Source organism: Rhinopithecus roxellana, chromosome 10, assembly GCF_007565055.1.
Source record: "Rhinopithecus roxellana isolate Shanxi Qingling chromosome 10, ASM756505v1, whole genome shotgun sequence".
Lineage (NCBI taxonomy): Eukaryota > Metazoa > Chordata > Mammalia > Primates > Cercopithecidae > Rhinopithecus > Rhinopithecus roxellana.
The window spans coordinates 6,590,634-6,617,550 of record NC_044558.1 but is presented as its reverse complement, the minus strand read 5'-3'; the positions used below and the strand labels follow the sequence as shown (position 1 = coordinate 6,617,550).

The following is a 26,917-nucleotide window of genomic DNA, read 5'->3' as shown; positions in this document are numbered from 1 at the left end:
CCAAGTTGGCTGGTGCAGACTGAGCTGGGAAAGGAGAGGCGAGGGTAGCAGAGGGGTAACTAACAGGGTCCACATTTGGGCTTTTACTCTGAGCAAGAAGGGGACATACTGGTGGCTTTGAGCAGAGGTGTCACGTGACCTGACTCTGGTTTTTAAAGAGACCAGTCTGGCTGGCTGTAGGAGTCAAGGGTGGAATCTGGAAGATCATTTGGAAGATAAATGCAATCATCCAGGTGGCAGATGTCCATAGCATGGAGCAAAGTTGTGGCAGTAGAAGCGGTGGAAAATGCTCAGCCCGTCACTCTGTTTTGCAAACAAAATTAACAGTGTTTCCTGACAGACTGCATGGGGGCAGGAGGAGAATTGCCCAGGAGGACTGGGAGATTTGGCCTAAGTCAGAGAAGGATGGAGCAGTTAGGCAAGGAGGCGGGCTGGAGGCGGGGCCTGTGTGAGTGAGGAAAAGCCAGAGTGCGGTTTTGACGTGTCTGTTAACCCTTGGAAGGGAGATGTCAGGTGGACAGGTGGACACACTGGTCAGAGGCCTGGGGATGGAGTCATTCACAACAAGATGGTCCCCAAAGCCCCGGCACTAGAGAAGAAGAAGCGACAAAGGGCAGAAGAGTGGAGAGGCCTGGGCCAGGGCCTCTGGTGCGAGGAGATCAGGACCCGCCAACTTCTGTTCATCTGGGAGATGCCTCTGAACAACTGCCAGATGTCACAAGAGGACTGTCTTCAGGCCCCCTCATGTGGTCGTGCTGAATTCTGCCTCAGTATCTGAGCCATGGGCTCCTGCCCTTCTCCTCCCAATGCATCACCTGGGTCTAAATCCGAGCTTTTCTTCCTCTGTAGCCGGGGAGATAAGAGTGCAACGTCCTGCTGCTCTAAGGAAGCCTCTTGGTCTTCCTCAGTGCTTGGGTCTGAAATCATATTTTCCTGCAGTTGTTCATGAAAGTTATTATAGCATCAAAAGCTGCTCCCTAAACATCCCAAACTGGAATTAATTTGACTGCTTGGGCCAACAGCCTTTCCCGACACCCTTCTTTTTCATTCTGTATTTTAAAATATACTGAGCAATAGAAAGTGCTGGGCAGCCTGAATTCCTGCATTATGGACATAGAGAAACATTCCCAAGTTGTGAATGAAGAAGCCTTGGTTATGCTTCCAGCTCTGGTGACTTAGAGCAATGAACTCCATTCTCTGGGCCTCAATTTCCTTGAATGCAAAAGTGAGGAGTGAGAGGTTTGGGATGGTCTCTTGCAACTCTAGCAGGCCGTGATTCTGACTTGGGCATTTTCTGCCAGCTGGAGGTGGATGCTTCATTGCCCCCATTGCCTTGCTGGGTTCTGAGGTGGTGTTTCCTGCCATCAGGCACCCATGGCTTCACCGGGGTGATTCCTCCAGCGAAGAAGTCGTCTACATAGAGATAATCTGCAAAGCCACAGTGCTGAAGGAGAGCAAGGGAGGAGAGGCTCCCTTGGCTTTGGTGGAGCTCACGTGGAGATTCTGCAGAGAAAAGGAGCAGGAGAAAGACCTTCAGGGAGCAGAGCAGGCACAGTGAGGGGAAAGAACGTTGGATGTGGAGCTTCTGGGAACAACTCACTGGAGGAATTACTGAAGGCTTTGCACGGCGCACAGACGTGTCCAGAGCAGGGAAATAAGCGAAGGTGGCAGTGGCTGTGAACATGAGGAGAAGAGGACCAACACGAGCACGACCCGATGAGCACGGATCAGGCATCATGCCGAGGACACCATACACATGATCAGATGAAAACCGAGTGCTTACTCTCCACATGAGGAAATCAAGGCTCAGACAGGACAAACCTCTGCCCAAGGCCACATGGTGAATGGGAGGTGAATCTTGGATTCAAGCTCATTTCTGTCCAAGAATTGGCTCTTGCATTTCCACAGTGCCCGCTGGCTAAATCCCTGGGCCAGGCTGGCCTGGGCATGGCATCACTGAAGGGCAGGGCCCAGTGGCTCCTGCACTCCTCATTCAGTGCCTCCTGGCAACGGGACTTGGGGCAGAGCTGTCTGACTTGACTTCTTTGTGTCGGTTGATGCTGCAGATGCTGGATCCACAAAGCGTGGGATCCCCCTGGGATGCTCAGACAGAATGCAGGCTACACCAGGATCCATGTCTCTGGTTACAGGGACCAGAAGGCAAAGGCCAGGAGGCATGGAGCAGCACCACTCCCTTTACCCAGTTGGTATCTGCATCTGCAGCTGAAGAAAGAGACGGGGAGGAAGGGAGTCAGAGGGAGCAAGCAGCGACAAGGCAGGGCAGGGAGTGTCCAGGGATCAGCATGTCGGGGTGCTGGCCCCACGTCTTCCCCACCTTCAGGCCCTGAAAGCCTTTCTACTTGAGCATCTTTCCACTATAGGCCCACAGGTACGACTTCCAATAACTGTCACTCACTGCTCCCTACAACAATCAAGCAAGCCGGGCTCCTCTCTGACTCTGGGTCCTGGAAGGATGGAGGAAAAGCAGTCAGTCCTGAGTCAGAGAGAGAGCTGCTTGCTGCACGTCCACCCCCTCAGGGGTGAGTCAGCTCAGCCTGCACGACTCCAGCCCTCTCTCTCGGCCTGCAACCCACAGTGCTTGCGTTGGACAGCGGGCCTGGCTCTCTCCATCTGCCTTTGTGGCTGTAACCACGCTCACTGCCCCATGCCATGGCAGAGAAGGGACCAGAATGGGCAAAAGAAAAGCAAGGCTGGGCGGGCGTGGTGGCTCACGCCTGTGATCCTGGCACTTTGGGAGGCCGAGGCGGGCGGTCAGGAGATCGAGACCATCCTGGCTAACACGGTAAAACCCCGTCTCTACTAAAAATACAAAAAATTAGCCGGGCGTGGTGGCGGGCACCTGTAGTCCCAGCTACTCAGGAGGCTGAGGCAGGAGAATGAAGTGAACCCGGGAGGTGGAGCTTGCAGTGAGCGGAGATCGTGCCACTGCACTCCAGCCTGGGCGACAGAGCGAGACTCCGTCTCAAAAAAAAAGAAAGGCAAGGCTGAGTGCCCTCCCGCCGCCCATAGTTGTGATGAGGGAGGGGAGTAGAGAGATGTGGTCAAAAAGCAGATCTGTCCAAGGACATTAGGGTGTACACACCTTAGAGACCACCTAGCCCAAACCCTTATCTGTTTATTCTTCATAGGTACCTTGAGCAGCTGCTCTGTGATATTGCTTGAGGATATACTAATTTTCTAGGCGAGGACACAAAAGGCCGGAGGCAGGAAACAGGTTACTCACTTTCACAGGTTTTCCACAGCAAGCTGACCAGAACTCCCAGTCAGTAGGGGGTTCAAGAGGGTGCTGTTGCCAGCCATTGTCTAGGTGACATTGGTGGGTGTGGCCTGAGCTGGTTCTAGGACAGATAGATTCAATCAACCTCCGTGGTCTCAGGACAGCTGGGTGGGGCAGAGCTTATTCTTGACACCTCCCTCCAGCCCCACTTCTCATTGCTGCAGCCTCCTGTTGCCCTCGGAGTCCCTTCCAGCTTCTTCCCACTTTCAGCAACACCCCCCACCCCCAACAAACCTAATGCTATGCTACCAAGGTGCTTTGTTTCAAAATGAAGTGATTCCAGCACAGTAATTCGTGCTGGGTGGTAGCAGCCTAGTGAGCTGCCCTTCTAATAAATCGCTGTACCTTGAAGAGAAAGCCATGCTCAGCCTGCAGGTGGAATGTTGACTGTATCTCAGGTGAGCCTTCAGCAGTGCGACCCCTGAGTGGGGAGGAGACTTTCGTGAGGTCCCTCCCCATCCTCCCTTTTCCTAGTCGCTCTTTGTAGAGCAACTAGGTTGTTTTCTACTCTGCTTAAGAGTACAGCTGGCCCTGGAGAGAGTTAGCAGAGCCACCCGCATTCCTAGAAGTGGGAGGAAGCATCTGACCATCAGCAGTCCCCTGGGAGGAGGCCAAAGGCCCTGGATCTCAAGGTCAAGGGCGAGGCTTGCTGTGTGAACTGGTGTGATGTGGGGTTGAGGGGGTGGGGACAGAGAGACCGGCCTGAGAAGTGGCCCGGTGCAGCGAGTCTTCTCAAAAGCTTTTGCCTTGAGAAGTACCCTGCAGGTTTGACCCAAAAGGTCATGGGAACCTGTTTTTTTTTTTATAGGCATCCAATCTGGGTTCTTAATTCAGCTGTGTGAGATTGCCGAGGTCTGATGTGGCTCTGACCCATCCAGGCTCCCCTTGCCCTCTGCCTTCTGCCCCATACCGTGTCACTTTTCATTTTCCTCAGATGCTCTTTCCTTTCCTGTTCTCATCAACCCACATATGACCTTCTATTCCCCCCCACGTAAGGGTGGAAGTTGCCTAGCACACCCCTTGCTGTGGCGAGACAGCTGATTGTACCTGACCTGACACTGTAGTGTCTGACACTTCAGTTCCTACAGGCTCAGCGACCTGCTGTTGGGGTTTTTTCCAGAAAGCTTGTAAAGCAAAGGCACCTCGAAGATGCCATGAACTGGTAGTGAGGAGCCACAGGCAGGCTCAAAGATACGTAGGGTGGCTGGAGAAGCACGGCCACCTCTCTTCATGCCCATTTACTCCCGTGGTTGGCGCTCCCACCCTGGGAATCATCTGTTTCCTTTTTGAGTCTCTGCCCCTCCCTGCCTCACCCACTGTCTGTTTCTCTGCCTTTCTTCTCTATCCTGTGGCCTCTCCCTCTGGCATAAGGCATTCTTTGGTGCAGCTGGCACTGCTGGCACACCGATTTCATTCGTTTGTTCTCCATGGGCTTCTTGTTGATGGAGGTTGGTTTGTTTGAATGACTAGATGCTGGGCTGTCCTTCCCAGGGGAAGATGAAACTCCCAGGCAGTTGTGTAATCAGTCTTGTTTAGTGTGTTTCTGGCAGGTAATACCACCTTGAGAGCCGTCAGGTTGCAGATGATAACAGTGAGACCCTGAGGCTTCAGCCACTTGCAGCCAGCAAACTGGTCACTGCAGCCAGCAGCACAGGGCATAGCTCTCAGCCATCCACAGCTTCGCACACAAAGCAGGAAGAGCAAAAGAGGGCCAGGAGCCGCAGCCTCATGCTGGGAGCCCGCTGCCAGTCCCCCTGGGGCCAAAGACCCCTTGAGGGAAGTTCTTAAGGGGCATTTCAACTCAGTGTCTGTAACTCCAAACACACAAGAAAGGCAAGAAAGGCCCTCTCCTTCTAGCTGGAATTCCACTTTGGAGAAACACAAAAGCCCGTGGGTTTCCAACCTTGGGGAGGTGGCTCGGGACAGAGTTCTTTCCTTGGTCCCCAGTCCATCGCTAGCTTTATCCTGGTGCGTTCCCTGCCCTTTGTCTTCCTCTGCTCAGTGCTCCTCCCCCATCACTTCCGTCTCTCCATTCACACCAAACCAAAATGGGAATTCTGCTGAAAATTGCTTCCAATGACACATATCTCGTTCATTTGCTCTTCTGTCTGAAAGCCACTGGCCTCTACCCTCAGCTCCTGTCTATCCCAGCTGACGTGTGTTTAACCTTCACCTCTCTTAGCAAGTACCTGTTCATTCAACTTTAGAAGTCTTGCAGTTTAAAACATGCTTTACTTTGGCCTCCTAAAATGCCTTGCCCTGCTGCCATCCCCAGTGGCTCCAGGAGTCAGCACCTCCTGACTCCTCCTGAGATAATGTGTTTCTCCTGGTGGGAAGGGGAAATAAAAGGATCGTGAGGACCCACATACACACCCTTAACCTATACCTGCTGGCTCCTGACCATGAAGTTGGCGTCGGATGTCTCTAGCAGCCCCTGACCCCTGCCATTCCCAGCTCTCTCTGTGCACCAGCCTGACCCACCTCCTCCCAACCTAGATTAACTCCAAGGTCTCTCTCTCAAAGGCCCACCCCTTGGTCTTCCTCCACACCATGACAACCCCCAACAGAACCAGCTGTTGTGTCTTGCAGATCAAATTGAGATTAGAGGTAGTACAAGCAGAGAAGTCGAGCATGGGGAGGAGGTACCAGCTGCATTGAGACCTTCACGTGGCTTGGAATAAAATTTATATCAGATCCACCTCCCTAAGTTCTGGACAAGACATTTAAAAAAATACAGCAAGGGTTCTGTAGCAGGACCACGATTTAGAGACTCACAATCCCATGACATTACTTTGGACATCTGTTTCAGAGGTGCGTGGAATCTCAGTGACACCGAGGTCATAGCGTTATTTCAATGGCAGCCATTGGAATTGGGCGGTCCTTTTCTGTAGGGCCAAGAGCCAGCCTTCCATGGAGGAGATCAGAGGTCATCTGCACCTTTCAAAATCAGCCTGCCAAGGAGAATGCAGCCATGGCTTATGCCCCCTTCACAGTGCTCTCTGGCCACCTGACCACAGGAGAGTATTGTGGAGGACAACTGGGCTGAGTATTCCAGCCTAGAGATCTACTGCTCGGCCCCTGAATTTCTATAATCCTTACGCTTGGCTGTGCTTTCAAAAAATAATAATTATTTAAAAACTGTTTTTCGTATGGTGAAGAGCTATTTTTCAACTACCTTTTAAGTCTCCAGAGAGACCGTGTAATGTGGCAACCAGGAAACACATCCCACAGCCACCCACACCATCCTGGCGGGAAAATCCTCCACCTGGGAGGATCCTGTCTCTGCTGGCCTCTGGCATTCCCTGAGTATCACCCCTCAGCATCGTAAATGTGGCCTAGACCTGGCACTCCAATGAAAATAAGTGCACAGTGACTGCCTTCCAGAAACAAAGACTTCATCCATGGAGGTGTTACTTCTCATTTGACCCTGAGCTTAATTCCAGAAAGACAACTTTCCAGAGACCTCCTCTCATTAGCTGCCCTGCACCGCTCCTCTCCTCAATGCCAGTTCTGCCAAACCAAGGCACTCTGCATAAGCATACTGAAGGAAGGAAATCGGCTTTCCTTTCTATTTGCCCTGAGCCTGTTATCTGGAACCACTAACCAGAGCTCGCTCTCTCTGAAAACACCCGACCTCTGCCTCAGATACGGAGTAATAACCTTATTTCATTTATATCAATTACGTGAAAAAATTAATTGCCCCAATATCATGCAATCGTTGAAAATTACCAGATCATTAGAAAACAAGGATGAAAGAATTGGCTGCTCAGAAATTTCTCCACGCCTACCATTAGTAGAGACAGTGCCGTATTAAAAATCAGCCGGAATGTTCGGGTTATGTAAGCAGCTCTGATGGCTGCTGTAAAAGGGGAATGCAGTCTCCAGGCTCAGGGGCGTATGTCTCCAGGGAATCCTACGGCCCCTTTCTTCCCCCAGAAAGACCACAGATGGAGAAACTACAAACTAACTCAAAGGCCCCGGCAGTAAATCTGGGAAGGGGTCAGAGATGAATGGCCCAAGTATTGATGGCTACCAACAAATTCTGAATTTACATGCAAAGGTAGAACTGATGCTTTGTCGTTTCCCAAGGCGCTCTCCTTGGTATTTAAAGAGAGTGGTAAACCACAGAAACGTGTCTCTAAGCTAAAAGTGCTGATCCTGGGATACCACAGATGTCCAACTCCAGCAAGTCCAATCTCTCCTTCCATCTCCGAAGGGGATTCACTTGCCAAGGGGAAAGGGTACCAAAGACCAACGATGACTTGGGATCATGTAGGAAACGTCTAGGGCATCAGTAGACCTTGGGGGCCTTGGGGGCAGGGGCTGTGTCTCAGGCTGCTTCCTATTGTTACCATGTAGAAATTACTCAGGTGTACTCTCTGATGTCATTGTGAATGGTTATTCGTTTTTGAGAGCACGGGCCTTGTAAACGTAGCTCCTCATGTGAAAACAAGTTTGTGTGGTGTTAGAGGCAACACTGTCCCAGCTAGTCAAAAATGCCCTGTGAACAGTATGGCTTAAGGCGCAAGAAAAAGTGAATCTTTGAGTCTCTAGATTCTTCCAAAATTGGTCTCTTCAGAGAGTTGTCATTACCGGGGCGGGAGAATGCCACACAGAGATCTCAGAGAGTCTTCATTCCTCCTCTTTCTACTGTCCTCATAGCTGCTCCTGACTTTTCTTGTCTGCTATTATAGAGACATGCCATAGGAAATGATTAAATCAATACATGTTATTAAAATACAAAATACTATCAAGATTATCAGAACAGACCTAAAGTCAAGTCTTGAAGTGAAATATGACTTAAATAGACGAGGTCTTAAATGGGAGCTATAAAATGCAACAAGAGAAAAGACAGTTAAGACAAATGTTTAAAAATCTAAAAATCCCAAATGAAGGATTCTGAATGTTTTAGAAGTAAAATAAAACTGGTTTTTTTTTTTTTTTTTTTGTTTTTTTTTTTTTTTTGATGCCTAGAGGTTGGTTCAATTAGGCCAGGTAAGCCAAATACCTGGGTATGTTGTCAGAATTATCTCCATTTTGGTCCTGTTCAGGCTGGGATTGACCCAGAAGACCTTCAAGCATTTACCCAGGGTTCTTAGAAGTGATGAGCAGCTGTGATGGTTTGCAGGATGAATCCAAGAGTCCAGCAAATGGCTCAAGCTTCCTGGGAACTCTGCCCAACACTCTGGAGTTAACGTGGTATAGGTTACCTCCCTCTGGGCCTCCCTCCCTGCTCCAGTGAAGCCTGAGAAACATAGAACTCCTTGTCCATGAGCAAAAGAGCCCAAGCACCGGGCCAGGAGTGGGGCAGAATGATGCCAGAGGGTAGCCAGACCTGACCATCCTGGGCAACTATCACACACCAGAGGAAATGGGGTTTAGGTGCTTTGCCAAGAAATTTCTTCTGTGCATGCCTGAATGAGAGAGAGAGAGGCGGGGGGGGGGGGGAGAGAAGAGAGAGGAGAGAGAGTGTGTGTGTGTGTGTGTGTGTGTGTGTGTGTGTGTGTGTGTGTGTATGCATGTGTGTGTCTACCTATGTTTGTCTCTGTGTTCAAGCTCAGCCTGCTAGCCAAATCCTAGGGACCCCACACCCTGCAGTCACAAGGATTGACCTGGCAGGTGGAATCTTCATGAAGCAGAAGCTGAGATCTAGAGAGCCAGATCTAGAGTGTTCTGTAAAAGCCTAAAGAAGCATCCCTTTCTTTCTCTTCCCTCCCCTCACCCTATATCTTCACCATCCCCTAAAAGGACATCCTACCAACTAGCTATGAAAAAAAAAATTGCTGAGAAATCTGTTACCCAAGAAATATTTCCAGGCTGCAGGCAAATGTCTAGTTGTGCACATTTCCATCCTTCAAAAATTCCATTACACATTTTCCCTGTTTGTACCTTAAAAACAGAAATACAAGAGCAACCATCTGAAAGTGGAGGGTAAAAGCCAAGTCCTGATTTTCTAGAAAGAGTTAGCAGCTCAGATGGTCAAGATTGGTTGGGGCTGAGCCCTCTGGGCTGGAGCCCAAAAAGTAAGGGCATCTTCCCAGAGCCAGGCTCCAGGAACTCGGGGAGAGGGCTGGCCCTGGGATACTCACCAGAGGCCAGTTTCCTCAGCTTCTACCCCCAAATGAGTTCAGCAGTCAGACCTGTTGAGAACAGCTTCCTGGGGTGTTCGTATCCTAAACTGTGTGCAGGGCTTTCAAGTTTAGAAAACAATTCAACACTCATTATTTCATGCCAATGGCCAGGGCTTGCCGCATCTATAGACTAACTGCTAAGCAAGGCCATCTCCTGCCTGAGCCTGAGCTTTGAGAACAAGGCCCATTATGGAGTGAGTTGAGGCCACCTCTGGAGGCCCTCCTCAGTGCTGACTTGAAGTCATTCTCCCCTAAACCTGAGAGGCCACTGCCCTTGGGCTGCTTTGCTTAAATATATGTGGGCAAGGATAGGCCCTGGGGTTAGCAAGGCCTCTGTCCTTCAACTCGCCCTGCCTGGGGTAAGCTAAAGTGCATAAAGCCCAAGTCCTCAAAGGTTAACAATGGCTAATAAAATTAAAACAGGCTTGGCACAGTGGCTTACACTGGTAATCCCAGCAGTTTGGGAGGCCAAGGCAGAAGGATCACTTGAGGCCAGGCCACAAGTTTGAGACCAGCCTGGGCAGTATAGTGAGACCCTATCTCTACCAAAAAAAAAAAAAATTTAAATTAGCCGGGCATGGTGGTACGTGCCATAGTCCTAACTACCAGGGAGGCTGATGTGGGAGAGTCATTTGAGCCCAGGAGTTCAAGGCTGCAGTGAGCTGTGATTATGCCACTGCACTCCAGCCTGGGCAACAGAACTGAGACCCTGTCTCTAAAACAAAACAAAACAAAACCAAACAATTACAAACCTCCATCCACAAAATCCCAAAGACCTCATCTGCTTATGTAATAATATTACAGGTGTGAGTTCTAAAGGTCTTAGGTAGGAGAATGCCTGTGGGTCCTTGTTTGACATGAGACCCAGCAACACAAACCCCACAGTCTCGGGGATGCCCCAGGACCTGCCAGGCCTACGCTTTCACGTTTCTTTCACTTGTTTCCTTTTGCCCTCTTCTGCCACTGTGTTGCTCCTGTGTTAGCCAAGACCTAGAATACCGGGCATCTTCCTGGGAGACTCATTACAGCTTATCTCTATCTGCCTTTCTTTAAAGCCAGCTGAACATACCCAATGCTCTCCCTCTATGGTAAGACCAACCCTCCCGACCATGCTCCCAGGCTTCCGTGTCCCCCTCTAACACCCCTACTCTCCCCACCCCGAACTCCAGAGTCCCTGGGAGCCCCGCCTGGCTCTCACTGCATGTGGCCACCGTGTCTGCCGTGTGCCTTGCCTGCCTGTTCCCTTCTCGTGTGAGCTGTGAAGATGCTGTTTGTGCAGTGGTGGTGTTTTACCCCTGAGCTTTCCTTGGGGTGGTAATTCACTGTGATCTTGACTATCTAACAAGCCACTGGGAGAGAATGGGACCTGAGGGCCGTTTCCTGTTAAACGCCCTGAGGACTCCACTGGCCAAAGCCTCTGACCTTAATCTGATGTGAGAAATTTGCAGAGGGTGCCTATGAGAGCCATGGTAGGGGCTCCAGGGTAAGGAGGGAAGAAAGAGGTGCTCTAGCCAGGGGATGGAAGGGCGGATGATGATTCCTATTCATCAGTGTCTACAGCTCCTAGCTTCCCTGTGCTTCAGGTGGAAGTCCACCATAGAAGGTTTAAGCTGGGATTTGTTACTGAGAGCATGATTGAATTTCCAGGCACTCCAACCTTGCTACCCCTTGCATTTTTCTAAATTCCTGAAGTCCATTAAAATTAGGCTACAGCCACTGTTCTGCAGCAAGCTGGAAGCAGAAAAACGAGCTCTGTTGATTGGATCACTCCTGCGGTAGGAGTCTCTGATTTGCTTTGGCGAACGTGATAAAAGAGATGCCATTCAGTGTGACTTTGAAGGCTCCTTGGCCCAGGCTCCTCCAAAAGGCTGCCGTTACGCATTTCAAACCGGGCCAAGTATGAGTTTTTAGAAGGACCAGTGGGGTTGACTGACCAAGCCGCAAAGTCCACAGGCCGAGGCAAGCTTGGGTGGGTTGATGGGTTCCCCAGTGCAGCCTGGCCCTGCCTGGCTGCAAGGCTGCCACAGGAAAGGCTGAGCCCGGGGTACTCTACCCCACTTCCTGGGGATGCTGCTTCCTGGATCAGCCGTCTGGATCTGCCTCTTTTTTGCATTGTCATTTGGTTTATTAGAGGCAATTGGTGTGTCCAAATGGCAATGTGTTTGTTCCCCTTCTCGAGCAGCATTAGGAAACTGCAGCCACAGGGGAGGGTTCTGAACAGGGGAATGGAATTCACACTGCAAGCTTGGTGTTTGGTGTTTTCTTTTTTTGTTTGTTTGTTTTGTTTTTTTAACTGAGCAGATCCAGATGCCCCTGTGGCACCAACTTCTCAAACTCTTGACACTTGGAGCTGAAGTTCTCCACTTAAGCTTGTTCTTTCTTTTTTTTTTTCTCCTTTCTCGAACATGGTGGAACTGACAGCTAAGTTATAAAATCCTAAGCCTCCTCTGCATACTCCTCTGGGGGAACACAACCTCCTTTTAAGGAGTGAAAATAGAATTTCAAGTAGATACACGGATGATAGAAATACAGAGATTAAGGGCATCAAAGGCTTCAGAACACACAGGCAGGGCAGAGCCCAGGGCAGGACAGCGCTGCTGCCTGCAGCTCTCGACCCAGCCCCTCAGGTACCCGTGCAGCAGGTCCCGAGACCCACCAGTCTGTCCCCTGCCTTGAGGGGAATGGGAGCCTTAGGAGGAACTGAGGCAGCTCTGATTTTGAAACATAAGAAATATTTTTCCTCTTCTCCTGTCTGGAAGGTCTGGAAAGCAGGAGAGGTCTCTAGCTTGCTTCTGTGCAGAGTGGTGGCTGCCTTCGGGTCTCCCTGCCTCCCTCATAATCTCGTGTCCTGCATAGTGAGGGAAACGGCCTCTGATGTCACATCGGGGTCGACCAGAGCAGGCAGTGCAGTTAGAAGGGCTTTAGCGCTGGATATTGCCGGGGAGAGTCTGACCTAGAAACAATTCAAGATAAAAGGCAAGGTAAAGCAAGGCGTGGGGAGGGCCCAGGTGGCCCCAGTAACAACCTGAGACCTCCCACCTCAGGGAGGTGTGGATGGGAACAGTAGCAGGAAGCCCCGAGGGTCCATTCTCTCCTGGTGCCCGCAGGGCTGGGTGAGCTGCACTAGCTCCGGATTTGGCAGTGGCTCCCTCCTAGGTTCCTGCTCACCAGGCCGGTGTGGGCAGAAGGAGGAACAGGTGGGGAGTCAGCTCATATTCTCAGGTTTGGAGGCAGAGGATGGCAGGGCAGCCTGTCCTGAGTCCTGGCCAGGCATGTGCCCAAGCCCCCAGGTTCCCCCAGGTCCAACAGCAGCAGCCCAAGCACCTCCACTCAACTGGGCCTGCACTCCACCCTTCCTCCCCTTCGCCTTCCCTTTCCCCTTCCCCAGGCCCCGAGGGAGACCATCTGCAGGAGCACCACTTGCAAGGGAGGCCTCCCCTCCCTTATGCTGCCCCTCTCCCTTCCAGGGTCTTATACAGCCTGGAGGGTTGAGGCCTCCCAGAGGCCCCAGGGCAGAGGGGAGTAGGAGGGCAACAGCTTCAGAGCAAGGCCTGCAAACCTGACCCTCTCCAGCACTGAGGAGTACCCCTAATCCCTCCCTTTGGGACAGGGGCTGTGGAAAGTAGGAGGTGATACAAGGGAAGTGCTGAAGTCCCAAGCCCCTGGGTCATGAGGTCCCTTCAGGGGGCCTCAAATGCACGCATACCCACAGCTGGGAGAGAGGCCATCCACCAACCCGTGTCCTCAAAGAGTGCTGGGCTCCACTTAGGATGCAGGACTCTCTGCCCAGACAAACGGGAGAGAGGCTAGGGCTGCTTCCTCAGCAGCTGCAGAGGCAGGGGCTCCCAGGGCAACTGGCTGTGGGCCTACAAGATTCCAAAGCTTATGGTAGTTCCTGATGGAGTTGTCTGTTCCTCCACCCAGGGCATTAAGAACTAGGAATGAAGGGGAAGTGGGGAGAGTAAAAACACAGGACCACAGCCCAGCAGCCTGGGCACAGTCTAGCTCTGCAGAGACCATGGGGCTGAGCTGTCCACTCATTACAGTGGGCGGCTGCCCTCCCATCTGAGGGGGAAGTCTAGTGCAGCAAACCCTGGCCTGCCTTCTGCCACTGCCACTGAGGTCTGTATTTCTCGGAGGGGCCCTTCTGCTCTCACCTCCCCTCTTGCTGTGCTAACTGCACCTCCTGTTGCCGACGGGTTCCAGAACGCAGAGGAAAACTCGCGCATCTCCATCACCTTCTTCCGCCTATTCCGGGTCATGCGCCTGGTGAAGCTGCTGAGCCGCGGGGAGGGCATCCGGACGCTGCTGTGGACCTTCATCAAGTCCTTCCAGGTAGCCGCCCCTCATGTCCTGCAGCCTGGGGATCCCAGGGCTGCCGCCTGGCCCAGAACACAGCTGGCACAGGGAGGAGCCCTCCACTCTGGGGCCCTGCTCCTTCCTCTGTGTGGCAGAATTCGGCCGCTCTACCTGGCTCCCTGTTTCTGTACTGAGAGGCTTAGACGAAGCCTGTGGTTTCTAAGGCAGGCTCTGAGCCCCAGAAGGCCAGGTGGTAAAGGAGGGATGGGAGCTAAGGGGAGGCGGAAAGGGTCTGCCTTACTTTTAACCATCATTTATGTCTTTCTCCACAAGAATTTACTGGACCAAGGGGTTTTGTGGTAAGGAACAAACCTGAAAAACACGGGTCTGGACAACCTGGTGACCGCTATTGCCCTTTGAATTCAGCATTTTCAGAATCTGGCCATCGCCCTCCTCCCCGCAGGCATTTCAGCAGCATCTGCTGACAGCACCTGATATGTCCTCGGCCAGAGTCGCAGGACCCTGGTGTCCTCCGCTCGGCTAGAGAGGCCTTTCGAATGGGCCCAGGACTGCCTGGCCACGTGATGCGTTCCTTTTCTCAGCCACTGTTTTCCCGTTAAAACAGAATGACAGTCAGCCCCTGCCAGCTCGGAGGAGCCTTTGTAGGTTTGAAGTACGAGAGGCAAAGCTGCTGAGCCACTTGACTTCCCCCAGATGAGTGCAGAACCAGTGAAGGCGGTTCATGCTTCCCTGGGCTGGCGGAACGCAGGCTTCTCTCCCCCCATGGAGGGGCCGCTCTCAGCCTTCCCCAGACCAGAATCTGTCGGGGAAGATAGCCTTTGTGTGCCCCACCCCGGCCAGTCCCCGCCTGGGGACTGGGCGTGCCTGGGCCTGGTCTAGTGTGTCCATGGCTATAGCTGTAGCCAGAGGAAAGATGCCCGTCCCCGCTCTGCCCCCGGCAGCCTACTGCCAGGAACTGACCATCCAAGGCTCTCGAGGGAGCTCCCAATGGCCAGGCCTCCTCTGAGCCGCCAGGGCTGACCCCCGCCTAATGGTGAGCTGGGGCTCCTGCACTCCCAGCCTGGGTCGGCCCAGGCTCCGGGGATTCGGAAAAGTAGACCCCAGCAGAAGCAGGACTGCCGCTGACTCTGCACTTGGGTGCACACGGAACCCATGGCTGAGTGGCCATACTCGCCCTGCCCCCCGACATCTCCCGGGCCTGGGAAGAGACACAGACTGGGTGACTGCGAGGGCCTGACGGTGGCGCAGGTGTTCGGGCCGGGCAGCCGGCGCCTGCTCTGGCTGCACTCTCTAGTGACCCGTGGTGGCTGAAGCGGCGCCTGGGAACACGGACCGGGCCTCCCATCCCGGGGACCATGGCCTCTCCCTAGAAGTGGCGGGGGCTCTGGAAATTGAGTCGTCCTAGTTGCCAGGCAGATAATGCATTAAGCGAATAGAATGTATGGAACCCAACTCTGTGCAAGGCATGCACTAAGCACTTTATAAGCCTTCAATCATTTAAACCACGAAACCTCTGAGAGGTCATCATTATTACTTCCATTTTTCTGATGAGGAGACTGAAGCTCAGAGAAGTTAAGTGCCCCAGCTCTCATAGATAGAAAGTGGCAAAAACAGGATTTGAACCCATGATCTTTCTTTTAAATTTTTCCTTATTAAATGTTTTCATTGTAATAGTAATACCTGCTCACTACAACTAGTGGGATAGAATGAAGCTGTGTAAAGGAAGGGTGTCCCTTGCCACTACCCCACTCCTCCACAGGTAACCACAGTCAGCTGGGTGCTGTCCACGATTCCTCCTGCCTCGCACAAACATACCGCACATGTGTAGTCGGAGGAGGGAGGTTTTGCTCATTGTTGATTGTTTTGCCCAGGTAGTGTCGCACGATATGGTTACTCTGCGGCCTGCTTTGAAAACCCAGCTGAAATGGGAAGTCAGTTCCGGTTTCTCAGACCTTCTCCCAGGTTCCCCGTAGTCCTCTGCTTTGAAAACCCAGCTGAAATGGGAAGTCAGTTCCGGTTTCTCAGACCTTCTCCCAGGTTCCCCGTAGTCCTCTGCTTTGAAAACCCAGCTGAAATGGGAAGTCAGTTCTCGTTTCTCAGACCTTCTCCCACGTTCCCCAGTAGTCCTGTGGGACTCTTGGAAGTGTCCCCCAGCCCAAACCAGGCAATAGCTGATGGCTGCAGAGACAGGGATGCGGTGCTCCCTGGGAAGGGGCCCAGCTGGCCTCTGCACTCTGGCCTCATGGGAGTCTCCTGCACTTCCTTCCAGGCCCTGCCCTATGTGGCCCTCCTGATCGTGATGCTGTTCTTCATCTACGCGGTGATCGGGATGCAGGTAGGGAGGCTCCCATCACGGGTCCCCTGGCCTCCTGCTCTCCTCCTCTCCTGCTCTGTCTCTTCCCAGTTCCCAGCACCACATTCCCTCACGCCTTCCTCCCTCCCTTCTCCCTTTCATTCCTGACTGTCCCTCTCCCTCCTCTTCCATTTTCTGAGGCCCAAAAAGCCACAGGAATGGGAACTTTCCCCAAATGGATCTCCTGTAGGTAACAGGAGAATGGTCAGGTACAGAATACACAGCCCAGAGAGCTTCCCTCCCCGAGGCCTGGGTTCTGCTCTTGGTAGAGGAAAGACACTCCTGAGTTATGCAAGGGGCCTTGGGAGAGACACGGCCCCTTCTCAAGAAACAGCAGCAAGGTGTGTCTACCCAGCACCCCTGTTTGTGTCCAGGTCTGATGGGCCTGAGAATTACCCTAACCAGATTCATTTGAAGCTAATGACTGAGAGGGAGGGAGGAAAGAAGAAGGAAGCAAGGAAGGGCCAAATCAAATCAACACAAGGCTCACCACATCAAACATGCAGCAGTTTTCTGAGGCCTCCCCTCCCAGGTGCCCACTGCATCTCTCACCACAAACCTGGAGCTCTCCATTCCCGTCTCCGGGCTTCAGCTTGAGGTCCCAAGGTCAAACCTGGCAGGATGCCCACACTGGCCCAGAGCGTTTCCTTGGCCGCTCCTCCAGGAAGTCCCCTACTTACTCATCGCAGAAAGACCCAAGATTCAGGTGCCAAAACCTTTTGAGACTAGAAGAGCTACCTTGATACCTGATAAAGGTGGCAGTTTCTAAGATAAGCACAGCTTTAAAAGACCAGGAAAAAAAAGGGATTTCAGGAATGAATTAAGCCTGTCCTAGCCCCAGATCACTCACTCCACATCACTCCAAAATGCAAGAACTAAATTTGAAAGAGTGCTTGGGCATGCAGAGCTGAAATAGCAAATAAAATAACACAGTGCATCCTGTGTCCTGTCAGAAGCAGGATCCCCGTTCCAGCATCCACCACTCTCAGCCCCAGCTCCCACCGGGCTGTAGGGACCTTCCTGAGGCTGTGGGCTCTTGGATTCTCATGCTTGTCCAGTGAGGGGATTGTGCTCAGAGGCTGGGTGGGGCAGCAGGTGCCTGCCAGGTTGCATGGGAAGACTATTCAGCTTGTGGCGGCCAGTTCCAGGGACACCTGAGACCCCTGAAGAGACCATTGAGCAATGGTGAGAAATTAGGATCCTCTCTGTCCACAAATCACTAAACACCTCTTCCTTCCCTCTCCTAGGTGTTTGGGAAAATTGCCCTGAATGATACCACAGAGATCAACCGGAACAACAACTTTCAGACCTTCCCCCAGGCCGTGCTGCTCCTCTTCAGGTGGGTCCCTGAGGACACAGGTGCACAGATACACACACACCTGCATGGTGCCACACTGTGGCCTGGTGGTAGAATGAAAGAGAACTGTTTCCCAGGGAGTAGGAAGGGAGAGGTTGTGTGCTTGGTGTCTGCCTGACAAGGAGGCCAGTGGGTCCATTGTCATTTATGATAACTTTCCACAGAGAAACACACTGGGCACTGGCACACCTGCTGGAAACCAGCCAAAACCATTAGGGGAGCAAAAGTCACATGCTGGAAACAGCCTGGTTTGGAGTCTGAGCAGGCCCAAAGCCAACCTGCCAACATGCTTTGCGACCTTGAGCGAGACATCTACCTTCTCTGAACCTCAGTTTTCTCGTCCAATAAGTACGGATATCTATCACTATACCAGCACCTGTCTGTGCCATTTGCTGTGTTGGGCGCTTATGTCCACATGCACTGGCGTCGTCATCATTTAATCTTCAACACAATACTAGCAAACTGAATCCAGCAGTACATGAAAAAGATGATACATCATGATCAAGTGGGTTTCATTCCAGGGATGCAAGGATGGTTCAACATATGCACATCAATAAGTGTAATACACTATATTAACAGAATGAAGGAAAAAAGACCCACATGATCATCTCAATAGATGCAGAAAAGCACTTGACAAAATTCAACATCCTTTCATGATAAAAACTCTCAACAAATTAGGCATAGAAGGAATGTACTGCAACACAATAAAGGCCACATATGACAAGGCCACAGCTAACATCACACTTAGTGGTGAAAAATTGAAAGCTTTTCCTTTAAGATGAGGAACAAGACAAAGATGCCCACTCTCACCACTTCTATTCAACATGATAATACTGGAAGTCCTAGCCAGAGCAATTAGACAAATTTTTAAAAGTTATCCAAATAGGAAAGGAACAAGTGAAATTTTCTGTTTGCTGATGACGTGATCTTATGTATAGAAAATCCTAAAGATCACCAAAATCTATTACAACTGATAAACTAATTCAGTAAAGTTGCAGGACACAAAATCAACACACAAGAATGAGTAGCATTTATTTATACTAACAATGAACTATCTGAAAGAGAAATTAAGAAATCAGTCCCTTTTACAATAGCAACAAAAACCTAAAATACTTAGGAAAAAATTTAATGATCTATAAACTGAGAACTTATAAAACATTGATAAAATAGGTGTGACACAAATAAATGGAAAGATATCTTGTATTCATGAATTAGAATAATTACTATTGTTAAATGACAATACTACACAAAGCAATCTACAAATTCAATGCAATTCCTATCAAAATGCCAATGTCATTTTTTATGGAAATGGAAAAAAAAAATCCTAAAATTCATACGGAACCACAAAAGACCCTGAATAGCCAAAGAAATCTTGAGCAAGAAGAACAAAGCTGGAGGCACCACACTGCCTGATATCAAAATCTGTTACATAGCTATAGTAACCAAAACAGCATGGTACTGGCATGAAAACAGACACATAGAGCAATGGCTCAGGATAGAAACCTGAGAAATGAACCCACCCATTTACAGCCAATTGATTTTCGACAAAGGTGCCAAGAACACAGAATGGAAAAAGAACAGCTTCTTTAATAAATAGTGTTGCCAAAAAGGGAAAAAGGGAATTACTTTGAAGATCATCATTAGCATTAGACTTTTCGTTAACGAAAGTATATATGTAATAGAAGACAATGGAATAATATGTTCAAAATTATGAGGAAAATGTATTCTTGAACCTGGCCCTGTATATGCAGTCTAATCAGCATTCAAGTAGCCAAGCAAAATAGATTTCCAAGTGTTTAAGAACCCACAAAGTTTACTGCCCCACATAAGTCTTCCTCGAAGCAATTACTCAGGCTGTACTTCCACAGAATGAAAAACAAATCAAAGAAATAGGATGAGCAGAGTAATGATATGAGTAAAAAATAATGAAGTTTATAGTTGTGAGTTTCGAACAAGGACATTATAAAGTTTATATAAAATCTACATAATTGTTAAGGGGAAAATGTACAAAACCTTAATGACAATTTGGAAGTAATATTTTATGTTATCTCAACAAGGTAGGACGTGAGGTGGTAGAAGAATTAGAAACATGAAACCACGCTAAGATTCTTCTCGTTTGCGGATAAGAATAGATACTGTTTAATTCTGTACATAACTTAAGGGAAAAGTGTGTATAAATATATATGTTAATACTTAAAGGTCAATCACTAAAAAAATAGAAATGGAATGTATACATTCCAAACCACTAGAGGAAAAAATGAACAAAGAAAACTTAGCAATTCAGCAAAAGGAAGGTAAAGCAAAAGTAGAAAAATAAATAAATAAAACATGGAAATTAGAATAATAAAAGGAGATGGCAGGAATAAGAACAAAGATAATTACTAAACTTATTGAGCTAAATTTCACTATTAAAAGATAGATACTCTGGGCCGGGCGCGGTGGCTCAAGCCTGTAATCCCAGCACTTTGGGAGGCCGGGACGGGTGGATCACGAGGTCAGGAGATCGAGACCATCCTGGCTAACACGGTGAAACCCCGTCTCTACTAAAAAACAAAAAATACAAAAAACTAGCCAGGCGAGGTGGCGGGCGCCTGTAGTCCCAGCTACTCAGGAGGCTGAGGCAGGAGAATGGCGTAAACCCGGGAGGCGGAGCTTGCAGTGAGCTGAGATCCGGCCACTGCACTCCAGCCTGGGCGACAGAGCGAGACTCCGTCAAAAAAAAAAAAAAAAAAAAAAGATAGATACTCTGATGTTGGCTTTAAGAAATCTCGCTCTAGCCTGTTTATAACAGGTATAGTAAAACAAAATGACCTAAAGAAAATGAAAATAAAAGGACAGAAAAATGAATATCATGTAAGGCTCACAATGTAGATGTACTAATAGCAGTAGCAGAAGAAATAGAATTCCAGGTAAAAGGCATTAAACAAGACAGAGGGGTTTTATATTGATAAAGGGTATAATCCATCAAAAACATGTAACAGTCATAAAACTACATGAGCCCTAACAATATAGTTTGGAAATGTATCAATTACATATTGATAGAAGTATAAGGAGAACACACACACACACACACACACACACACACACAGGAAGATTTAATACAGGTAGTAGAGCATGACAGATCAAATAGACCAAAATAGAAAAAAGGGTAAAGAATATCTAAGTAATACAAGTAACAGACTTGATCTTATAGATTTATACTCAATAAATGGCCAAAAAATCACATTCTTTTTAAACACCCCAGAAACATTCACAACAATTAGCCGACATTTAAGTCACAAAGAATTTAACAAATTCTAAAACTGCTCTTACTTTGATATAGCAAAATTAGAAATTAGCCATAAAAACAATAACCTCTCCAAAATCTACTTAAAATTTTGGCACTCTTCTTAGTGACTCAAGGCTGAAACTACAATCTGCAGTCATGTGCCACATGATGACATTTCAGCCAATGACAGTCTGCCTAAAATTACAATGGAGCTGAAAAATTCCTATCACCCAGTGACGCGATACATCATCACCCAGCGCAGTGCCTCACTCAGGTGTTCATGGTGCTGCCAGTCATATGAAAGTATAGCTTGGCCGGGCGCGGTGGCTCACGCCTGTAATCCCAGCACTTTGGGAGGCCGAGACGGGCGGATCACGAAGTCAGGAGATCGAGACCATCCTGGCTAACACAGTGAAACCCTGTCTCTACTGAAAAATACAAAAAAATTAGCTGGGCATGGTGGAGGGCTCCTGTAGTCCCATCTGCTCGCCTGTAGTCCCAGCTGCTCGGGAGGCTGAGGCAGGAGAATGGCGTGAACCCGGGAGGCGGAGCTTGCAGTGAGCCGAGAGCCGGCCACTGCACTCCAGCCTGGGCGACAGAGTGAGACTCCGTCTCAAAAAAATAAATAAAGTATAGCTTATGCAATTATGTACAGTACATAATATTTGATAATGAGAATAAAGGACTGTGTCACCAGTTTATGTATTTACTGCACTATACTTTTATCATTATTTTGCAGTGTACTGCTTCTACTTTTTTTTTTTTTTTTTTTTTTTTTTGAGACGGAGTCTCGCTCTGTCGCCCGGGCTGGAGTGCAGTGGCCAGATCTCAGCTCACTGCAAGCTCCGCCTCCCGGGTTCACGCCATTCTCCTGCCTCAGCCTCCCGAGTAGCTGGGACTACAGGCGCCCGCCACCTCGCCCAGCTAGATTTTTGTATTTTTTAGTAGAGACGGGGTTTCACCATGTTAACCAGGATGGTCTCGATCTCCTGACCTCGTGATCCGCCCGTCTCGGCCTCCCAAAGTGCTGAGATTACAGGCTTGAGCCACCGCGCCCGGCCTCTACTTTTTTTTTTAAGTTAACCATAAAACAGCCTTAGGCAGGTCCTGCAGGAGGTATTCCAGAAGAAGGCATTGTTATCATAGGAGATGACAGCTCCATGCATGTTACTGTCCCCTAAGACCTTCCAATGGGACAAGATGTGGGGGTGGAAGACAGTGCTACTGATGATGCTGACCCTGTGTAGGCCTAGGCTAATGTGTGGGTTTGTGTCTTAGCTTTTAACAAAAAACAAAAAACAACAACAAAAAAAAGGTTAATAGAAAAAAACAAAATAAGGATATAAAGAAAAATATTTTGTACAGCTGTACAATGTGTGTTTTAAGTTGCGTTATTACAGAAGAGTCCAAAAGGTAAAAAAATTTAAAAGTTTATAAAGTAAAAATGTTACATTAAGCTGAAGTTAATTTATTACTGAAGAAGGAAAAGTACTTTTTATAAATATGTGTAGCCTAAGTGTATAGTGTTTCTAGTCTCCAGTGGTGTATGGCAGTGTGCGGTCCTAGGCCTTCACATTCACTCACCACTCACTCACTGCCCCACCCAGAACGACTTTCGGTCCTGCAAGCTCCATTTATGGTATGTGCCCTCTACAGGTGCACCATCTTTAAATCTTTTTTACTGTTCCTATTTTACTGCTCCTTTTCAGTGTTTAGGTATGTTTAGATACACGAATACTTACCATTGTGTTCTGGTTACCTGCAATATTCGGTACAGTCACATGCTGTATAGGCTTGAAGCCTAGGAGCAGTAGGCTGTGCCATAGAGCTGAGGTGTGTAATAGCTATGGCATCTAGGTTTGTGTGAATCCACTCTATGCTGTTTGCACAACAACAGAATTGCCTAACCGTGCATCTCCCCATTGTTAAGTGACACAAGACTGTACTTAGAAATGAGAGCCAGAGCACCGTATCTGAAATGTATGAGATGCGTCAATGAACACCAAAGAAAAAGATTCAGAGCCTAAAATTTATTTGTTTATTTAAAAAGATGTATATTAAGTAAGCTAAAAGATGGGGAAAAGAATAGTAAAATAATCCCAGAATATGAAGGAATGCATTTTTAAAAATAAAAGCATAAATTAATAAATCATGGATTTTATCAATAAACCCTAAAGCTGATCCTTTGAAAAGACCAATAAACAGAGAAACCATCAAATCCAATTAAAATAAAACACACACAACAACATCAGGAATGCAAAAAGCAACATAATTACAGATGCGGAAGTGATTTTTAGAATGATAAGAGAATTTCATGCCTCTGTTTTGTGGCACCTCAAAGGTGATCAATTGCTTCAAGATGAAGCAGAAGGTCTCCTTCCCAGCCAGTGGCTGCCAGAAACTCATTGAAGTGGACAGTGAATGCAAACCATACCCTCTATGAGAAGCATATGGCCTCAGAAGTCACCAGTGCCACTCTGGGTGAAGAATGGAAGGCGTATGAGGGTCAGATCAATGGTACAAATGACAAGCGAGGTTTCCCTATGAAGCAGTGTGTCCTGACCTGTGGTTGTGTCCACCTGCTACTGCATATGGGGCATTCTGTTACAGACCAAGGGGAACTGCAGAAGGAAAGCACAGATTGTTCAGGGTTGCATTGTGAGTGCCAATCTGACTTCTTAATTTGGTTTTTGTAAAAACAGATAGGGGATAGAGAAAGACTAGACTGACTGATACTACTGTGCCTTTTCACCTGAGGTCCAAAAGAGATGGCAAGTCTAATAACTTTTCATTCCCTATAAAGATGATGTCCACCAGTGAGTAAGTCCCTAAACAAAGGATGTCAGGAACCTAGAACCAAAGCACCCAAGACTCAGCATCTGCTTACTCCACATGTCCTGCAACACAAATGCTGACGTATTGCTCTGAAGAAACAGGACACTAAAATAAAAATAAAAATAAGTAAGGCCGGGCACGATGGCTCACACCTGTAATCCCAGCACTTTAGGAGGCTGAGGCAGGTGGATCATGAGGTCAGGAGTTCGAGACCAGCCTGGCCAAGACGGTTAAACCTGTCTCTACTAAAAATAGAAAAATTAGCCAGGCACAGTGGCAGGTATCTGTAATCCCAGCTACTCGGGAGGCTGAGGCAGGAGAATCACTTGAAACTGGGAGGTGGAGGTTGCGGTGAGCTAAGATTGTGCCACTGCACTCCAGCCTCAGCGACAGAGCAAGACTCTGTCTCCAAATAAATAAATAAATATAAGGAAGAGGTTAAACAATATGCTGAACTTTTGGCCAAGAGAATGAAGGAGACCAAAGAAAAATGCCAGGAACAGATTTCCAAGACGTGGAGGCTGTGTTCACTGAGAGCTTCTGAGTCTATCAAAAATAAGATTTTCAAGCCTGTAATCCCAGCACTTTGGGAGGCCGAGACGGGTGGATCACGAGGTCAGGAGATCGAGACCATCCTGGCTAACATGGTGAAACCCCGTCTCTACTAAAAAATACAAAAAACTAGCCAGGCGAGGTGGTGGGCACCTGTAGTCCCAGCTACTCAGGAGGCTGAGGCAGGAGAATGGCATAAACCCGGGAGGCGGAGCTTGCAGTGAGCTGAGGTCGGCCACTGCACTCCAGCCTGGGTGGCAGAGCGAGACTCCGTCTCAGAAAAAAAAAAAAAAAAAAAAAAAAGATTTTCACCAGGCATAGCAGCTCACACCTGTAATCCCAACAATTTGGGAGGCTGAGGTGGGAGGATCAATTAAGACCAGGAGTATGAGACCAGCCTGGGCAACATAGCAAAACCCCATCTCTAAAAATAAAAATAAAAATATTAGGCAGGTATGGCGCCATGCGCCTGTAGTCCCAGCTACTTGAGAATCTGTGGTGGGAGGATCACTTGGGCCCAGGAGTTTGAGGTTACAGTGAGCTAAGATGGCTCCACTGCAATGTAGCCTGGGTGATGAAGTGATAATCCCATCTCTAAACACATATACACACACACAAGATTTTTCTAAGAGTAGCAGACAAATAATATCAGACTTCAAAAAAGAAGACAGAGAGAACATCATGAACAAATTTGTGCCAATCTATTCGAAAACCTAAATGAAGCAGATGCTTTTATGTAGAAAATAAGAATTATAAAATTACCTTAAGAATTAAAAGAAAAACAACTGCAACAGAAATTGAAAGGGTAGTCAAAAATTTAGCCTTTGAAACGGCCCAAGATTCAATATTTTTATTTGTGAGGTCTACCAGACTATCAAGAAGTGGATCATTCCAATGTTATATAAACTTTCCAGGAACAACAAGTTGCCAAAAACCTCTTCACTCATCCCATAAGACTAACATAAAGCTAATGCCAATAAGAAAAAGAGAAAAAAGCAAGCGGTTATAAATGTGAAAATATGTACACATAACTGCCGTTGTTTGCAGATGACAGGCTAATTCAAGTAGAAAATCTATGCAAATTAACTAAAAACCTTTTATGACAATAGAATTAATAAAGTGGAAGATTAAAAGATTAACAAAGAAAAATAATTGTTTTCCTGTGCTGGCAATAACTAGTAAATGTAATAGACAAGATGTTATGCTGTCACTTTTTCAATATTATTATTTTATAACTCTTACCCAATAAAATAAGACAAGAAAAATAAATCAAATGATAAGGATTGGAGAGGAAGAAACAAAATTAAATGCCAAAAAAATTGATTGCCTGTGTGTATATACAAGAAAAATTACAGAAAATTGCTAAAACTAATAGGAGAGTTCAGCAAATATTCCATAATATGAAATCAATTGTATTCCCTCTATATCAGCAGCAAATGGATATAGCTTTTAAAATACAATGTTGAAACTATACCATTTTAAATGTACAACAAAATAAAAGGAAGGATATGCCACATTTCTGGCCAGGAGACTTAATATCATAAAGATGTCAGGATTCCCCAAGTTAATCGATATCCCAATGCAATTCTAATAAGACTCCCAACAGGATTACTCATAGATCCTGGAACTGACTCTACTGTGTCTATGGAATAGAAAAGGAAACTGAATAGCCAAGACAAATGTTGAAGAACAACAGGTTGGAAGCACTCCTGCACTGTGACAGGGCAGGACTTACCATAAGGCAACTTACTATGAAGACAACACAGTACTTCTGTACCAAGATAAACAAATAAACCTAAGGAATGGAATGGAAAGGCTAGAACACAACCTACACACCTATGGAAATACAACTTATGGCAGAAGAAATATTTCACTTAAGTAGGTAAAGATGTACTATTCAATAAATAGTATTAGTAAAATGACTTATCTATACAGAGAAAAATAAAAGCATATTTCTACCTCATATCAAACATGAAAATAAATTTCAGGTTAGTAAGTTATTGTGAAAAACAAAACTTTAGAACCTTTAGAAGAACATAGAAAAGAATGTCTTTATGACCTAAAACAGAGAATGATTTTTTTAAAAAGATGCAAAAAGCACAAAACATAGAGGAAAAACTGTAAAATTTGACCTCATTGAAATACAAAACTTAGATTCACCAAAATACATCATAAATAACGCCAGAGATAAGCCACAAATTGGAAGAAGCTATTTCTGATGCATATAACTAACAAAGGATTAAGAATAGACATGAAACCACCCTGAGACACCACCTTACTCCTACAAGAATGGCTGTAATTTAAAAAATAAAAAATAATAGATGTTGGTATGGATGTGCTGAAAAGGGAACACTTTTATACTGCTGGTGGGAATGTAAACTAATACAACCACTGTGGAAAACAGTATGGAGATTCCTTAAAGAAGTAAAAGTAGAACTACCATTCCCTCCAGCAATCCCACTCCTGGGTATCTACCCAAAGGAGAAGAAGTCATTATATGAAAGGGACACATGCACACACACGTTTATAGCAGCACCATTTGCAAAATGATGTCATGGACTTTGGGGACTTGGGGAAGGGTGGGGGGATGGTCAGGGATAAAAGGCTACTGCTTGGGTGATGGGTGCACCAAAGTCTCAGAAATCACCACTAAAGAACTTGTCCGTGCAAGCAAAAACCACTTGTTCCCCAAAAACTGTTGAAAATTTTTAAAAATAATAGAAAATAGAATATCTTAAGCACCCTACAAACGAACAAGAAGACATCTTGAATCAAACAAAAACATGAACATGCAATTTAATGG

The 26,917-nt window shown here is 47.6% G+C and overlaps 1 protein-coding gene across 7 annotated transcripts in view; it reads left to right on the top strand.

Annotated features, from left to right (window-relative positions):
• CACNA1C (calcium voltage-gated channel subunit alpha1 C) overlaps positions 1–26,917 on the top strand; it is a 647,971-nt gene that overhangs the window by 587,140 nt on the left and 33,914 nt on the right. For 4 of the 7 annotated variants that reach the window (XM_030939229.1, XM_030939227.1, XM_030939232.1 and 1 more), the window contains 4 exons: positions 10,485–10,517; positions 13,636–13,764; positions 16,019–16,084; positions 17,350–17,441. In XM_030939229.1, the coding sequence (XP_030795089.1) occupies positions 10,485–10,517; positions 13,636–13,764; positions 16,019–16,084; positions 17,350–17,441 (320 nt within the window). The remainder of the gene's footprint in view (positions 1–10,484; positions 10,518–13,635; positions 13,765–16,018; positions 16,085–17,349; positions 17,442–26,917) is intronic. The other 3 variants (XM_030939233.1, XM_030939228.1, XM_030939231.1) reach the window with 1 other exon arrangement.